At 43.9% G+C, this 18,491-nt stretch overlaps 1 protein-coding gene across 1 annotated transcript in view; it reads left to right on the forward strand.

Moving 5' to 3' along the window:
- LOC115068194 (reticulophagy regulator 1-like) overlaps positions 1-18,491 on the forward strand; it is a 61,633-nt gene that overhangs the window by 430 nt on the left and 42,712 nt on the right. Inside the window, exon 2 of the mRNA XM_029557989.1 lies at positions 3-154. Coding sequence (XP_029413849.1) covers positions 3-154 — 152 coding nt within the window. The remainder of the gene's footprint in view (positions 1-2; positions 155-18,491) is intronic.

Here is an 18,491-nt window from a genome sequence, read left to right on the forward strand (position 1 = left end):
AGGTGGACGAGGCCGCGGGCCGGGTGGCCGCCGCGGTGACCTGGCTGCTGGGGGAGCCGGTGCTGTGGCTGGGCGGCCGCGCCGACGAGCTCCTGAGCTGGAAGAGGCCGCTGCGCAGCCTGCTCGCCTTCCTGGGTGCCAACCTGCTGTTCTGGTGAGCGCTCGGGCGGGGTGGGGGCCCCGGGCAGGGCAGGTGACCTTGGGGCGCCTGGGGCCGGGTGTGGCCAGGGCGAGCTGGACCAGGCGAGGCGGGGGACGGAGTGTCAGCCCCGAGCCACTTGCTTGGTCACCTGCCTCAAACAGGTAGACAGACATCCACTTCAACTTTACTCCAGATGGACTTGCCTGGAGTGGCCGTCGCCCTCCAGGTGGACACCAGTGGGTGTCCAGCCTCCAGGGCGAGGAGGTGGTCGGCTGACCCTCGCTCTCCTGAACCTATGGATGTTCCCAGAGAGCTCGAAACTTCGGCCCTGGCTTTCTAAACTCGCAGGTCTTTGTTTGACCTGTACGAAAATTTCAGGTATGCCGGTGCAGTGTTGCTTGAACTTGGATGAATTTTCGCACGCCACGGAGGTATATCTGGACCTGTTTTAGGTACACGCTCAACGCTGCTGCCTTCCTCAGCCATCAGAGATGGGCGCCGAATGATTTGTTTTCCCTTCCCCTGGAGGGCTGGGTTTACGTCTTAGGTCCCAGCAGAGAACGCAGGAGGTAAACAAACAGGTGGATTATGCCCATCGCCCCGCCCCCCAGGTGTGCACAGCGGTGGGGGTCGGCGAGGACACAGTATTTTCTTGTGAACTCCAGAGGGGTATACACAAGAATGTTCTCGTAAGAGCCCCGGATCAACAGGTTTGTCTCTCCCAAGTGTTCTGCGCAGATAAGGACCCTGCAGTGTCCGGCTCCTTCCCTGAAGGACATGCCCAGCATTCCACTACCAGTGAGCAGAGGGCCCAGAAAAACCGTGTTTGCTAGGTGTCTTCCGAACAAACATGACCCCCGCCGTGCAGAATAAGCAATTTCACTAAGCTACCGGTTTACAAGACAGATTTCTTAATCCCGAAGTTGGGAAAGAAATAAATGCATTAGAGATACATAGCCTGTCATTTTCTAGATTAACTTGAGCAATGTGAAGAGGGAAGGGCTTTTCTGCAGATTCTTAGGAGTCTTGGTTTACTCTTAAAAACGAGCCATGTCTTGTCATGGTCTCGAAGTGCTCATTAACTTCGGATCTCTCAGCTACTGGTGTTTCTAGAGTTTATTCCAACTCTATCTTATTATAAAGTTGCTCAAGGCTTTAAATAAGGTTATATTATGTAGTGCTTGGCTGGACAGGAAACCCAGTCTTAGGACCCTGTCTCACTTATTTTACCAAGGAGCGGCATGTTTTTAAAGGTTTTTTTTAATTTAAAGTTTTATTTATTTTAAAAAGACAACTTCCACAGTTCAAAAGTTTGAAGGTACAAAAATGTAAACACTTTGAAAATCTGTTTTCCTTTGAAAATTGCTTTCCCACGCGGGTCCCCAGCTACCTGGCTTCCTCCCACAAGCCACAGGTCTTCTGGGTTTCTGAACATCTTTTCAGTTAGTGTCTGTTTCAGCAAAAGCATGGAGTACTATGGTGAATATTCTCCAGGTGTCTTGGTGATCACGCCCTTGTTTTTCAAATGCATAGAATTTATTTGCAAGGACACCTCAGATCATCCAACCTGTCCCCTATGGCACTGAGGTGATTCCCCAGCGCTTGCATCTGTGATGTCATACCTAAGAGTCTCCTACATGTGTATGTAAAGTGTCTTTATAGCTAAGTTGCTGGGTCAAAGGGGATGTGTACTTGTGATCTCAGTGGGCATCACCATATTGCCCTTCCTTGGGGTCTGCCAACTTAATATACCACAGCCGGTAAGCATGGTTGCTTCTCTATGCTCTTGCTAAGATCTTTTTTCACTATATATTTTTTAACGAAATTTTGTGCATTTCATACAATACATCTTAATCATATTTAGACCCCCTCCTCCTAACTGCACTCCTCTTATAGCCCATCCACTGGATTTCATGCATTCTGTCATGTATGTTAAGGCCTATGGAGTCATATGGTGTGAGTTCACTCACTGGAGTCTGGTCAGCCTGTCTAGCATCCGTCATTCCCTTAAAGAAGATCAACTCTCTCTCACCCAGCAGTGATCAGCTGCCAGTAGTTCCTCAGCTAAGACTGGGGCCTCCTTCCCATTTCCCCAGTTTTATGCTGGGTTTTTGTCTGATTGACTTTGTTTGGGTCTTGTGCATGCTGTCACCATTGCTGTAAGTTCATATAAGCAATTTCCCAGAAGCCTGGAATGCTGTTCCTTTATGGTCATGAACCACCACTGGCTCTTATAATCTTTGAAGATTTTATAAATTTTTTTAATCTTGGGAATCTAATAGGTGGAAAGGGTATCTCAATATGATTTTACATTTACATTTATCTGAGACTGAATATTTTTCTTGTGTTCAGGAGCTACTATAATTATCTTTCTTTTTTTCTGAAATGCCTATTTACCAATAACCCTTGTCTGTTTTTTTGCTTGAGACATTGATTTTTTTTTTCTTTTTTGGTCTTTTTGAGACAGGGTTTCCCTGTAGCCCCAGGTGTCCTGGAACTCACTAGGTAGACCAGGCTGGCCTTGAACTCACAGAGATCCGCCTGCCTCTGCCTCCCAAGTGCTGGGATTAAAGGCGTGCACCACTATGCCTGATGAGGCATTGATCTTTTACTTATTGATTTATAGGAGCTCTTTTTATAGGAAAGATTTTAGCTTAATTAGTGTAATAAGTTGCAAACATTTTTCCTGTGATGTATTCTTGTATGTTTGTCTGTGAGAGAATGGGATGTATGCATAGTTTGTGTAGGTGTTTATAAGTGCTACAGGTACATATGCATGTGTGTGTACATAGTAGATGTCAGAGGTTGATGGTTGGTGTCCTCTTGAATTATTCTCCACCTTAGTTTTTTGAGATGATCCCTCATTCAACCTGGAGCTCATCAGTGTGGTCAGCCCTGCTGGTCCATGAGCCTGCTGGTCCATGGGCCTGTCTCTATTCTGAGTGCTGGAGTTACAGATGTGCGCCACCACTCCGAGCTTTTCTGTGGGTGCTGGGGATCTGAACTTACGTCCTCCTGTTCATGTGGCAGGCACATTACATACTGTGCCGTCTCTCTAGGCCTCCCATGACATATTATTTAAGAACAACCGTTGAAACTATTTTTTACATAAGTAATTGAAAGATATAATTAAAGTTATTCAAGAGTGTTGTTTCTATTCATTTGACTTATCACTCTGATGGAAAATGTGTGCGTGGAATGCGGCTAGCACAGAAATAAAGCATTCAGAAACTTAACAGCCCTACTCTTCAAATTCTGAAATACTTGTTACTTTTGTGTTATAATCTATTGGAGTCTATGAGGATGCATTTATTAATGTCATAAAAGTTTTGAAAAATTTTTATTAGTCTCTCTGGGGTTAAAATACTTTTCAAGGGCTGTAACTTTAAAAATGTATTTCTTTTCAAATGGTCAAATGGTCTTTGTTTCTTCTTTTTTTTTTTTCCTTTTGTTTTTTGAAACAGGGTATTACTCTGTAGATTAGGCTGGCTTTGAACTCTTTAAGTAGCCTACCTTGGCCTCAAACTCACAACAGTCCTTCTGCCTCAGCTTCCCAAGTTCTAGGACTAAAGGCATGAGCCATCATCCCTGGCTTCAGATGATCTCATATGATACTGGAATATTTGATGCCCAGGAATGCTATAGCTTGTTTTCTGTGAGAAAAATGGAGAGATCAATATGTTAGAAATAGACTGAGCTATAGAGCAAGATCCTGCCTCAAAAACAAACAAAAAGAGAAGCCCAGATCTTATCGTAAGCAGTAGAGTGCTACTGCATCCTCAAACATATAATGGAATGACTTAGTGCCAGGTACTAATAACTGCTTTCAGGACTTTGAATCTGACTAAAAAGTTTTGACATTGACTATATGCCCATGATCTGCAATATTTTAGTGCTGTGCTCAGAAAACAGCAGTTGAGACATGGCTGTAACAAACGGCTAGCATTCAGTAAACATTATAGAAAGTTCTGGAAGGGATAATTCACTTTTCTGTGAGTTGGGTGGGCCAGTGGCGCTGTGGATGGGAGGAGACTGTAGGGTCTTCATATGATCATGCTTAAACCAGACTTTGATGGACAGGAGTGGTTTGGATATATCTAGGACTTGTAACCCTAAGGAATAAACTGAAGGAAAGAATAGCACATTAAAGCACTCTCAGTGTTCTGTGCACAGCACAGGTAAGCGGATGCAACAGCAACACAAAGCCCCAAGGAGACAAGAGGTAGATGTGTTGGTTGTGAGGATTGATTTGGGGCATAGCAATTGCCAGAAACAGTGTTTAGCATTTGAAGTGAATTTTTCTATAGGTAATAGGGACAGTAAAAATGCTCTGTAACTGTGTGCATAAATATTAAAATAGGGGACTGGAGAGACAGCTCACCAGTTAAGAGCACTGGCTGTTCTTGCAGAAGACCCGGGTTTGGTTCCCAGCATCCCCATGGCAGCTAACAGTCATCCATAACTCCAGGGGATTCGATGCCATCTTCTCACCTCCACAGGCATTGCACAACACAGGTACAATGCAGGCAATACACTCATTTGCATACAATAAAAATAATAAACTAAATATTAGGTGGATAAATAAATTAGTGTTCATTTAGTCCTGCCATGGACTAAAACATAGCAGGGAATACAGCTATAATCAATAACACAATGAATTTTACAAGAGTAATTTGGGATAAAATAAACACAAAATAGCATATACAGAATTAGGGTCTCACTATATTGCAGACCGACTTAATTTAAACTAAAATTTTAAGATATGCAAAACTAAACAAGACTGATTTAAGGATGCACACATAGGTGACAAAACTGTAAAGAAAACAGTCTTTAGGGCTGTAGAGATGGCTCAGTGGTTAGGAACACTGATTGTTCTTGCAGAAGGCCTGGGTTTGAATCCCAGCACCCACATGACAGCTAACAACTGTCCAAAACTCCAGTTCCAGGGGATCTGATGGCCTCTTCTGTCCTCCGTGGGCATTGCACGACATGGGGGCACTTACCTACATGGAGGCAATATACACATACATATAAAATAAAAATAATAAAATATTAAAAAGAGAAAATAGTCTTTAATCAGATATAGACATTCTTATCTATGATATATTTGCAAAAAATACTCACATATGAAGAAATGCCACAAATTGATTTTTCAGTCAGGTCTCACAGAGAGGTATGATAAAATGAAGGCTGTGTATACCACCAATCTTCAGAATCAGGGTTTTCACAATGGAAATACAATGGATGGCAGTTCAGTAGTCCTGGGACTATGCAGGGACCTAGCATGTGCTAGCTCTCTCATTTTACTCATGAGGAACTTACTTTTGAAATTGTTTTCCTTAATTTTCATTTTTATTTACTTTTAAAATCACTAATATAGGCTCCAGTTCAAAAAAGCAAAAACAGGTGAACATTTTGGAAATCTCCTTCCCACACCTGCCTGGCACCCATCGGCCTCACAGACAGCTAGTGTTGCAGCTTTAAACACAGCACGAAATGAGCTCAGTGAAACTAGTGACAGTTTGCTTAAATTTATTTTTCTTTAGGAGCTGGAGAGATGGCTCAGTGTTTAAGAGCAGTGGCTGTTCTTACAGAGGACCCGAGTTCGTTCCCAACACCCACATGGTGGCTAACAACTGTCAGTAACTCCAGTTCCAGGAGATCTGATATCACTCTCTCTTGGCCTCTGGATACCACAGACATGTAATAAACTTACATACATGCAGGCAAAACACTCATGCACATAAAATAAAAATTAATAAAATATTTTTTAAAAGATTTATTTATTTTGGGGGCTGGAGAAATGGCTCAGTGGTTAAGAGCCCTGGCTGTTCTTGAAGAGGATCCAGGTTCAGTTCCCAGTACCCACATGGCAGCTAACAGCAATCTGTGGCTCCAGTTCCAGGAGACCCAATGCCCTCTTCTAACCTCTGTGGGCATTGAGCCACACAAGTGCACTTACATGCATGCAGGCAATATACTCACTCAAATGTAGAAAATAAAAGTAATAAATATTTTTTAAAGATTTATTTTTAATTATATACATTTGTGTGTACCTGTGTGAGGACATGTGCATGTGAATACAAGTGCTCATGGAGACCAGAAGAGGTCACCAGATTTCCTGGAACTAGAATTACAGGTAATTGTAAGCAGCCATGTGGGTGCTGGGAACAGAACTCAAGTCTGCTCTGTTAGAGCAGCAAGTACTCTAAACTGTTAAGCCGTAGTTTATTGTCATTAAAATATAGGCATTCTATGCATATAGTTAAGTGTATATATGTATATAGACACACACATACGTATACATGTATGATTTCAATGGCAGTCAAGATCTAGATTATTCTATCAACCTAAAAGTATTTTTGGTCCTTTTCATGTCAGTCCCCACCCCAGGACTGATCTTCTTTGCAGTATAATAGATGTCACTTATGTTTCCCAATGGTCCATGTAATGATATCTTATATCCTGGTGTCTTTTGTGTCTGTCTTCACCTAGTCCACATCGTTTTGAGTGTCATCCCTCCTATGTACATCAGCTATGTGTTCTTTTTTTTTTTTTTATCATTGCTGAGTAGTATGCCTCTTCCGGAGGGCGTGTACCACAATTTGTTTATCCACTTGCAAGCTGATATTGATTTAAGTAGTTTCCATGTGTGTCTATTATTATTTACTATTAGTAGAGCTGTTAGAAAAGATCAGGCACAAGTCTGGGGAGAAGCTTTGTTTTTTGGTAAGAGGAGTGGTAGGTGGTAATATGGGTTTTGTACACACTTGATAGTTGCTTTGAATTGGAAAGGGAGGGAACAGAATGCCTGTCTCCCAAGTCTTCTTGCTGGTCACAATACTGAAACTTAATGGCCCCTCTTCAGGGGTCACATTGCCTCTGCAGCCTAGACAGCTACTCTGATGTGCTTAAGCATTGAACTCACCATTGGCGACCAAAAATTTATGCAGAAGATTTTCTCCTTAGAGCATCATGCATTATGTGACCGCACCCCTGTGAAACTATTAAAATGCAGTAAGTTGGACTGGTTAAGATGGTTATACGGGCAGGAGACCTTGGGCGAGGTCTGGAATGCAAGTAGGACCCATTGAGAGGCCTTGGAGTGCCACCTGTGGGTTGATGAGAGGGTGGCGTGTCCCACCTCTCACTTGATGTCAGGCACGTGTTCTGTGTTGTTCTGCCCATCCTCCCACTCCTTGCTCTGAACGTTCCTCTTGCTTGCTTTAGAGCAAGGTCCTGGAAGTGGACCAGCAGCATCAGCTGCTGCTGGTTAGAGATGTAAATTCAGCAGGTTCCACCCCACACCTGCTGAATGGGAATCTCTGGATGGCTGGGTCTTCCGCAGCTCAACACACTCAAGTTTGAGAACCACCAGGTTTGGGTGCTTTATGAAGTTGTGAGCCCTCATAATGTTTCCATCCTGGGCAACTCCAGCTACTGTGTGTCCTTACGTTGAGTTACAGCCGCATCTCAGTGATCTCCTTAGCCTCCAGCATCCCAGTCTCACCCAGGGAAGTCATAAAACTATAACTTTAGTGGTTTGGCCAATATAGTGACTGCAATTACTATTTAAAAAAACATTTTATTTATTATTTTTTATTTTGAGTGTATTACTTTCATGTGTGTAAGTGCACCTGTGTCATGAAATGCCCTCGGAGGTCAGAAGAGGGCGTTGGAGCCCCTGGAACTGGAGTTAAGATAGTTGTTAGCTGCCATGTGGATGCTGGAAATTGAACCTGGGTCCTCTGCAAGAGTGTCCAGTGCTCTTAACCACTAAGCCAACTCTCCAGCCCCAAGTGACTACAATTATTGTAAAAGATTTTCACATTTAGCACCTCATTTACATCTTTTGTTGTTGCTGCTGTTGTTTAAGACAGGGTCTCATTATATAGCACTGGTTTGCTTGGAACTTGCTGTATAGACTAGGCTAGCCTCAAACTCAGAGATTGACCTGCCTCTGTCTCCCAAGTGCTGGGCTTTAAAGGTGTGTGCCACCGTGCCCAGCCTATCATTTACATCTTGTGGTTTACATGAGCTGTATGTGTTGTTCTCATTTTACTCAAAAGGGAACTGAGGCCCACTGGAGTGAATGGAGCCACCAGGGGTGGCTTCTGGCTGTACTGTTCAATAGAATATTTGCCATGAGGAACTTGCGGTACACTTACTCTGGGCAAGTAACCGACAGTAACCAGTAGGCTCTTGGAACTATTGAACACATACAGTGTGACTAAAATGACTCAATGAGTGTATCCTGAAAAAAATTTACCTGTGTGTATGCAGGTGTGTGTGTGTGTGTCTGTGTGTCTGTGAGTGTGTACACTGAGGGTGTGTCTGGGAACCAGAGGTCCACATTGGGTGTCTTCCTCCATGACTTTCAACTCATTTTTTGAGGCATTGTCTCTCCCTGACTTGGAGCTTTCATTTTCAATTAGGTTGGCTGTGGTGAGGCCCTGGGATCTGCCTGGTTTGCTTATACACCTAGCACTGGGTTTATAGGCATGTGCCACCATGTCTGGCTTTTTATGTAGGTGCTGGGGACCTGAACTTGGGTCCTCATACTTGTACAGCAAGCCCTTTACCCACTGAGGCTTCTCCCCAGCCCTTCAGTGAATGTATTCTTAATTTAATTTAAATATAAATTTAAAGAGCTACATGTGACTAGTCACCACCTCGTTAGACACACAGTAGTTCTTGGTAAGAGGCACAGGGCTGACATCAGTCCATGCCCATGTCCATAACCAGTATTTTGTCTACTGAATCACAATAAAGAATACCATGAGACAGTTGTAATTTTCCAGTATTACAGAAGTACTCGTATGTATTCCAGGATAGAGTGAAAACACTGTAGTTGGGAGGTGGCTGTTTCTGCTTCAATAGGTTTTATTTATTTATTTATTTATTTATTTATTTATTTATTTTTAGCTTCTTAACTGGACCAGTCCAAATTCCTTGCTTTATCGCTGTCTCCCAGGACTTAATAGTTTAGAGCAAAGTGGAGATCTGGGAGCTTTGACTATTACTGAAAGCTTTGTGCAATGTGTTGTATAGGCTTAAAAGAAAGGGTGAAATTCTGAAAGTGAGGTCAATGTGAAAAACTTTGTACATAGGATGAACTCAGGAGTAAACAGGGAGTGGGCCCTGGATGCTCTCAGAATAACTGTTCTCTTATCTGCCTCACCTGGAGGGTATGTTTTAGGCAGTGGACGTTGATGTGGGATGCCTGGACTGATGTGGGATCTGAAGGGCTGATGTTCAGCAGGGTTTGATGAATCTGGGTGAGCTGTTAGAATCTTCTAGTGTGGGGCTGGCTTAAGAAGGGCCTGCAAAGTAGAAAGGACTCAGTGCATTAAAAATAGCTATGGCCCTTTAGATACTGAGCCTTCAGCAAATGTTTCTTGAGCAATGACCTCAGCATGCTTCTTGGTGTACACAGTGGCTCTTTGTGCAGTTTTCTCTCAGCCTTCGTCCTGGGCACCAGCAAAAGCAGGACTGATCTTACCAGATCAATGCTCAGTCTTGAAACTGATCAAGTTTTCCTCTGTGCTGCAGCAGCTGTGAACCTCAGAGCCACCTCTTATCGCCAGTGATTTTGCATAGATTGAGGTAATAACTTTCCCTCTGCCCCATCTGGCTTTGCTGTCTTTTTGTCCTGTTACTGCTCATGCATGTTCTCAAGTTGTCTGATTGATCCAAATGTGTACAAATAAATGAGGTGTGTCATTATCCCTAGCCACTGGGGACAGACGGATGACTGAGACAGGGTCTGATCCCTGGGGGAGAAACAACTCAGTCAACATATCTAAGATGGGTCTGCTGGGAGAGCTAAACTGCCACACAGAGGCCAGGAAGCAATGAGGCTTCATTAGGCAGTGGGTGAGGGGTGCTATGCTTTGAATGTGCCCCCTAAAAGTTCACATTACAAACGTACCCTCAAATTCATGTTAATTGAATTTGGAATCTGGGACTTTGAGAGATGATATAGGATGTAAGGTGAGGTCATGAGGGAAAGACCCCTGGAACGAAAGTGGGCCCTGAGCTGGTGCTTGCTCTGTGTCCCCCCATGACACCTTCTGCCATGTTGTGCTGCAGCAAGAAGCCCTCACCTGATGTTGGCACCAGGTCCTGCACTTCCCAGGCACCAGAACCATAGTCAAGCAAACCTCTCTGTTCTTTATAAAGTCTCCTGTCCATGGTTATTCAGGTGGAGTGACAGAAGAGATCAAGGCAAGGGGGTGTGGGAATTGGGATTGTTAATATGTAAAAAGTGCAATTGAACTGATATATAGTATATACTGTCCACCAAGTTAATTTATGGAAGCACAGAGTACACAGTAGCAGTCATGAATTTCTCTATATAGAGACAGAGACACAGAGAGGGGAGGTAGTCTTATTACTGGGAAAGTGACAGAGGTGAGGTTGGTTTATGAAGTGGTTACTTAGGATGATGCAGTATCTCCACCCAGCGGTCCTGGGGATTGGACCTAGGGCTTCACATGTGCTAGGCAAATGCCCTACCACAGAACTACATATCCAGCCTTTTCCATTTCTGAGGTCTGGATTAGTTGTCCAGGCTAGCCTTGAACTTGTGATCCTTCTGCCTTAGCCTGCAACTAGCTGGGGTTGCAGCCTTGTGCCACCAGGTCTGGCATACATATCCTTCCTTTCCTTTCAAGATAGCCATTCAAAATCTGCTATCAATATTGAGTCTCTGCTGTGTGTTTTTCTACCGATGGGTGGTAGGACTGCATGCAGTATACCGAAGTATAAGATTCCTGTTCTCAGAGAAAGTATATGTTGGTGGTGGAAGTGGTGGAAGTCAGGCAAGTGGTAGAAAAAAGACAATAAATAGATGGAATGTTGAGGGGAGATAGATGTTGTAAAGGAAACTCTATCCGGGACAGTAAGGTACTGCAGTAGCCAGCAGTGATTCTGAGCAGGTGCTTGGAAGAGCAAGTCAGAGAGTGATTGGAGCAAGTAATTCTGGAGTGCAGTGCTCCAGGCAGGGGAAAGAGCACATGCAAAGGTCTTGTGGTGGGAATGAGCCTCAGGTGTTTGCCGTATGTCTGGAGCTGGGTGGCCAGGGAGAGGCAGTGTCTCTGTAGCTTAGAACTGTATGCTACACTCCTGTCAGATGCTGCCTGCCAGCTTTCCATTCATTACTGCATGTGAAGAGCCAGGGGCTGGGGATCAACTGGGACACCACTGCAGAGCCTGTGTGGTATGGGCATAGGCAGTGGGAAAGAGGAAATGGATTCAAGGAGGATTGTGGGTCGAAATCTGAGAGGACTGAATCATTTGGCAGGTGGGGGCGGTGACTCAGATGATGACAATGTTTGGGGTTGTCATTAATCAATGTGAGGATCACTGAGGGTGCCCACAGGCTGGGTCTCTGGATAACAGGACTGTGCTGGGTTTGATGGGCCTGCAGCCCTCTCCCCCAGGCAGAATACCCAGGTAGGCTGCTCTGGGACCAAGCCACAGACTGCTGCAGGGTGCGGGCGTAGTGGTGGTGCAGAACCAGCTGTGCTGGTGCTCAGTGCTTGCAGATTTCTGAAGAATGCATGCTGGGGATGATGGGGTGAGGGGTGGGGGTTGAGGATTGCTCCGTGACCTAGCTCATGGATGTATGAAATAAATACTCAAATCTAATATTTACTCATAATAAATCATAAGGAAATTGGTTTTAAAACAATTCTTTGGTATAGACATAATTTTACTACTTATTTAAGACAAAGGGAATTTGCATACTGAGATAGATATACTTCTTTATTTTTGAATAAATAATTAAATCTTGCCTGAGTATTTGCTGCTGTGGGTCAGAGCATTTTTAGTGTTTCTCAGAGCTGATATTTTGATCTTGTAATTGTCAAGACTGAGAACACTATGTCACAGAAATATAAAGTACAAATGGCAGAAGTATGTTTGGACCCGTTTTGGAGATTGTTGGAAAATCTGTCCTAATCCCAGGACAAAATTCATTTCATGATTTTTAAAAATGAGACTCAAGTCAGCAATTCAAATAGCAATTTAAAAATATTTATCTATTATCTTTACTGTATGTGTATGAATATATTGCCTGTATGTAACTAAGTACACCTGTGTCGTGAAGTGCCCATGGAGGTCAGAAGAGAGTGTCAGATTCTCCTGGAACTGGAGTTATGGATGGTTGTTAGCCACCATATGGGTGCTGGGACTTGAACCCAGGTCCTCTGAAAGAGCAGCCAGTGCTCTTAACTGCTGAGCCGTGTCTCCAGCCCAAACAGCAATTTTAAAAATCAACCACTGAGCCTTGGGTGGGTGACATTTAATAAAGGAGTTCTGTCCAAGGACTATCCTTCAGCAGACTCTGATCTCTATGCTTTGCCCTTTTGTGTTCCTGGCCCTCTGCTGCATGAAGGAGCTTTGTTGTTGAGGATTAAGAGATTCATTAGTGTCCTCTTTTTTACCCCTGTTCTATGTTCCATGAGCCTTAGGTATAGAGGTTGCACTGTAGATGTGTCACTTAGGTCTGGGCAGTTCATAGACAATGTTCGCATGTTACCATCTCAGAAGAGGGGCAGAAAGATTGTAAGAGCAAGGGAGGAGGTGCAGGACCATATGAGTCCTGCAAGCAGAGTCCTACAAGCACCATATGATTCTATGGCAGTGGAATCTTCTTGTCAGCATATACAAGTCCCATGCAAACGCAGGCAGACAAAAATGGAGCCTAGAACTGGGAAAATGAACAGCAGACCCCAGTCTTATCTGAAGAAATATTGGCAACAGATTGCTGCTAGATGAAGAAGAGCTGATCTTCCTAAAACAAGGGACTCTAGATAAGCCGACTAGACCTCAGTGATGGACTTGCACTGGGGCATGGCTGGGGACAACACAGTGGGCCTTAACAGGGATGACAGAGTATATGGGCTCCAACTGGGGCAGGAGGGGCTCTATGGGAGGGTTCCAGTGGGGATGGGGGTATAAAGATGATTAAGATTGTCTGAGATGTTTTGTATGAAATATACAAAAAATTCAATAAAAACAAATTAAAAAAAAAAAAGAATCAACCACTGTAGCCAGGCATAGTGGTGCACGCCTTTAATCCCAGCACTCCGAGAGGGAGTGGGCAAAGACAGGAGAATCTCTGTGTGTTCAAGGCCAGCCTGGTTTAAAAAAAAATCAACTATTTTTAACACAATATAACCTAAAGATATGCTAAGTTGATACTTGCATGCTGAGAAATGATGTTAGGAAAATCTTAAGTCTTTGTTTTCCGTAATGAAATCAGTATGTTTCTAGAAAAGTAGAAAAGTTTCTATAGTACAACACAGCAACCCATAATAGAGCATCTGGAATCTGTGCTGTGTTTCAGGCAGCATTTGTTGACTCTGTGTGTGTGCGTGTGTGTGTGTGTGTGGTGTGTTCAGAACCGAGGCTGTGGTGAAATGTTAAACAACATGAGCAGGCACTGCTGGAAACACTTAGGATTCATTACATATGTAACTTTGAATTAATGTTTGGTTGCTGTGTGTTAGAAACTGTTCACTGTTGCCAGATTTTTCAAGACCCTCATATTCCGTCATGCCACACAGTCTGAGAAACCTTGTCTTAAAAGACCAGGTTAGCTCATTTCTCCAGTGGGAACCTTATCATCTCCCACACAGCTGGCTTCAGAAAAGGAAGCTGATTTTTTTCCCCCTAATACCCATGGTGGCTTCATCCCCTCAGAGGCCAGCACAGCAACCTTGTTTTCTGTTGCAGGCATTAATTATCCAGGTTGGGTTACATTTCTGAATTGTCAAGTGACCCAGTTTCATCATATTTCACTTCCTTTTTGTGTGTGCCCTTTTGACCCAGGGATGGCTCTTTCTGTTCAGGTAGTGTCATGTGGACTCTCCCTTGTTCTGAGGTGACTGTGTGATTGGGTGACTGTGTGGAGTGGGCTGGAGTGTGAAAGATGTGCTATGTGGGGTGCAGACCTGGGTGTTTGGGGAAGTGCCACTGTCTTTAAGGAGGGTTTTTGCCTCATCATCACACAGAGGGTGGAGTTGGCTGCTGGGTCTAAGTGTAGGTGTTTCCTCTGAAGGGGCCCAAGAAGCTGTCAGGAGAGTCAGTTGGCCTAGTCACTAAGCTGTTACCAGCTTCCCTAAGACATCTACCTTGTGCTTCAAGGCTCCACCATGTTTCCATACTCCCCGCCCAGCCTCCTCTCTGTCATAAGGGCTCACCTATTATCTTCATGTATTTTTACTGTAGCAAAATACCTACAACAGGGTAATGTACAAAGAGCAGATTTATTGACTCACATTCTGGGAACAGGTGCCTGCACTGGCAAGGGCCTTTGTGCTGTGTCAGAGCATGGTGGAAGGTGGACAGGCACAGCGAGTAAGAGCACGGGAGAAAGAGCGGCCAGGCTCACTTTATAACAAAGCAGCCCTGTGATAACTAACCTGCTCCCCGGAAAATCCCCGGAAAACGTCAGTCTGATGGTCATGAGGGTAGAGCCTCAACTAACAGCTTTCTTCCCGTTAAGCCCCGTCTCCCACCCCTGTTGCATTGGGGATGGTTTCCAACACATGAACTTTGACAGATGCATTCAGACCATAGCATCTGTTAATTCTGAGTTCAGATATATTTTTCAGAGAATTTGTTATAATTTGAAGGCACTTGTTTATTTCTGTGTGCTTATTTCTCTAATTCTTAGAAACATTAAAAAATTCTGTCAAGTATCACTTGAGTCAAAGAAAAAATTAAACCTGGAGTGACAAAATATGGAGAATACTGCAAATGAAAATCAATCCCAGTCTTATACACACAAACATGCATGCACACACAGACATGCATGCACATGCAAAGACATGCATGCATGCACAGACATGTGTCCATACACAGAGACATGCATGCACACACAGACATGTATGCACACACATACACAGAGGCATGCATGCACACACAGACATGCACTCACATATATAGACAAACAGACACATACACAGAGACATGCATACATGAATAGACATGCATACATACAGAAATATGCATGCATGCACAGACATGCATGTACACACAGACACATGCATATATGCACTTCATGCACACAGAGATGTGTATGCACACACAGGCATGCATTCACACGTATAGACATGCATGCACATACATATATACACACCTTTTGTATCAACTAATTCCACTGGACTTTTAATAAAAATGCAACGATCTTTTCTTACATTTCGCCTTACTCCTCAGTCCTGTTTCTTAGAGCAGTTATTGTTAATATTATGTTCTTAGCTATCTTTAGACTTTGCTAACTAATAGTCTTAAAGTGCCATGCCTTGATTTAGCAGTCTAAGCCTGGACCCAGACTGAAATCGGGGATCAGGAGAAAGTATCCTCAGTGGAGCCCCATTTCTCCTGGAGGACCCCCTCCCGGTCTGTTCTCAGTTCTGAATTTCGGTTTGTGTTTTCACATACGCTCTGCCACACAGTGTGACTGTGTAATATTGTGGACAGCTAAGCTAAGCAGAATGCCACGTTTACACTTCTGTGTGTGTGCATGCTGTGTGTGTCTGTCTGTGTGAGTGTGTGTGTGTGTGTGTGTGTGTGTGTGTGTGTACATGTGAAGATGTATGTGGAGACCAAAGGATATCCTTCAACGTCTTTTCTCGGGAGCCTTCCACCTTATTTTCTGAGTCTCTCTTCAGCCTGGAGCTCACCTAGTAGCGTAACTGTCTGTCCAGGACCCCAACTGGGATTATAAGAACACAGAATCATGCCCTGTCCTTACCGTCCAGCTTTTTTTTGCGGGCTCCGGGCATTGAACTCAGGCCCACATACATACACAGCAGGCATGCATGCACACACAGACATGCACTCACATATATAGACAAACAGACACATACACAGAGACATGCATACATGACCACTTCACTGACCAAGCTATCTCCCCAGCCCAACATTCCTTTTCTTATGTAATTTTACTTGTTTACTCTCATAATTTTTTCTAGTTGATCTTTTGAACTGTTGAGTGTACCTGGAAAAGTCCTTCAGATAAAGAACAAGTATCAGGCCGACCTGTCAGACATGTCAGTTCCTCTGTTATCGTCCCGCTTCCCTTGGAGTCAACCTTTACATCCTGACTTGCTAGTGACTCTCTGGGGAGTCAAACTTTGCGGCTCCTGTTCTGATCTTGTCAGACGGTCTCTTACTGTTTTCCACTGAGGACATCAGTCTCTTCTTTTTCTCCTGTGTTGGAGCATCTTACCGGACCCAAGCTGAAACTGGGGATCAGGAGAAAGTCCACATCCTCACTCTTGGGGGCCAAGTGGGGCCATGTTTCTTTCCTGGATAATAGTTTAAGATCTCTTTACGTTTGTTTGTTCAAAGTTTTTTTTTTTTTTTTTTTTTTTATTCCAAAAAAAAAAAAAAAAAAAAAAAAAAAACACCCAACACCATCTTGTTTCTAGAACTTTGGTTAGCTTTCATTTTTCTGAGTCAGGTTCTCACTGTAGAGCCAGCTGGCCTGGAACTCACTCTGTCTGTGTCATGCAATGCCGCGGAGGTCAGAAGAGGGCTTCGGATTCCCCTGGAACTGGAGTTAAGGACGGTGCTAAGAATCGAACCCAGGTCCTCTGGAAGACCGCTGAGCTATCTTCCCAGCCCCTGTTCAAAGTTCTTTATTTCTATTTGCTTTGCTGTCTGTTATTGAACCCATTCTTGGCAGTCCTCTGTCTCAGCCTAGCTGATGGCTGGTTTGGCTTGATTCTGAATTCTGGGTTGAAAACAAGTTTCCCTTAGAAGTGGAGGCATTCATTCACTCATTCATATTCATATTCATATTCATATTCATTCTCTCTCTCTCTCTCTCTCTCTCTCTCTCTCTCTCGGTGTTGAACCCAGGGCAAATGTCTGCAGCAGCTTAAACCATCAACCACTCTCTTACTTCAAAATTTTAATTTGAGGCAGGGTCTTATCATGATGACCAAGAAGTTCTAGACGGAACCCCCAATCCTCCTGTGTTAGCTTCGCAAGTAGCTGCGATTACAGGCCTTTGCCACCATGCCTTGTTGGTTTGCTTTTGATTAGAGAGGCAGGCTTCCAGTGTTGGATGTCTCATAGTTGACCTATTTTTCTTTCTGGAAGCTTCTAGAATCTTCTCTCTATCCTTGGGTTTCTGATATTTTATATTTTAAGTCCTTGTTTTAGGTTTTATGAAACTTTTTATCTGGAAACTCAGCCTTTCAGTTTTGGAATTTTTTTTTTTTAATAATTTTGTCCTAGGAAATTTGATTAAGTCAAACATTGGATTTCTTGTGTTCCTCCTGATATTCTTGGTTGTCTCCACCGTCATCTTTGTTTTCTATTCTCCTCTCAGGGACATTCTTTCAATTCTTAGTCATCCTACTGACTTAAAATTTGCTGCCTTATTTTTAGTTTAAAGACACTTTTCTCATTTTTGATTTCTCCTTTTAGGATGTTCTTACTTTAGTTCTTGGTTTTTTGAGTTTGGGCTTTATTCTCTTGAAAATATCAGGATAGCTGATTTAAGGTTTTCTTCTATTTATTCTAAGCTCCTTATTTATGTGTGTGTTGAATTTTGTTGGCTGTTGGAGGCTTTTTCCAAATGTTGAATGAGAAATTCTCATTTCTGTGGCAGACTTCACTGCTGATGGGAGCAGGATGGTCAAGGGTGACTACTCCATGGGACACCCAGTAGCTCATCCTAGGAAGAGCCTCCTGCAGCCAAAGTGAGTGCCTAGGAAGGCACAGGCCTGCCCAATTTTGAAACTGGCTGACTTGCAGATACCTCCTGTGGGGGCAGGGCAGGGAGGAGAAGGTGTTGAAGCCTGTGTTCTGAAAGCTGAATTTGAAAGGTGGAGGTGGGTTGGGGTGGGGGTGGGGACTCCTGGGGCAGGTGATGACTCATACCAGCCCTTCAGAGTTTTGGGTGTGATCCTTACCCCTGTTCTCTGAATGTGAAGCCCACCCTTTGGATTCTTCAGAGAACAGCCCTCCATTTCTATCAGGGGGATAAGAGGTGGTCTTTCCTGACCCTGCAGTGTGGGTGGTGAAATGGGATATGAAGCTTGATAGAATCCTAGCCTTCGTCGTTCAGGTTCTGCCCCCCTCTCCATCTGCTGTCAGCCCTTGCCTTTTCTTGAGGCCTCCCTCCACTCCTCGCCTGTCACCGCCAAGTGCAAAGGCCTGAGTGTTCTTATACTGCTGGCTCTACTGTCCCTCAAGTCTCCTTCTGTCTGCAGATCTTTGTTGACATCTTGGTGGCTGCTCTTTTTGTTTCCTGCTCGAACACCTTGGTTATTGTTTTACTTTCATCCTGGCTTGCTTAGGAGGGGGGGGGGGGGGGGGGGGG

Source organism: Nannospalax galili, unplaced genomic scaffold, assembly GCF_000622305.1.
Source record: "Nannospalax galili isolate Female #2095 unplaced genomic scaffold, S.galili_v1.0 scaffold207, whole genome shotgun sequence".
Classification (NCBI taxonomy): domain Eukaryota; kingdom Metazoa; phylum Chordata; class Mammalia; order Rodentia; family Spalacidae; genus Nannospalax; species Nannospalax galili.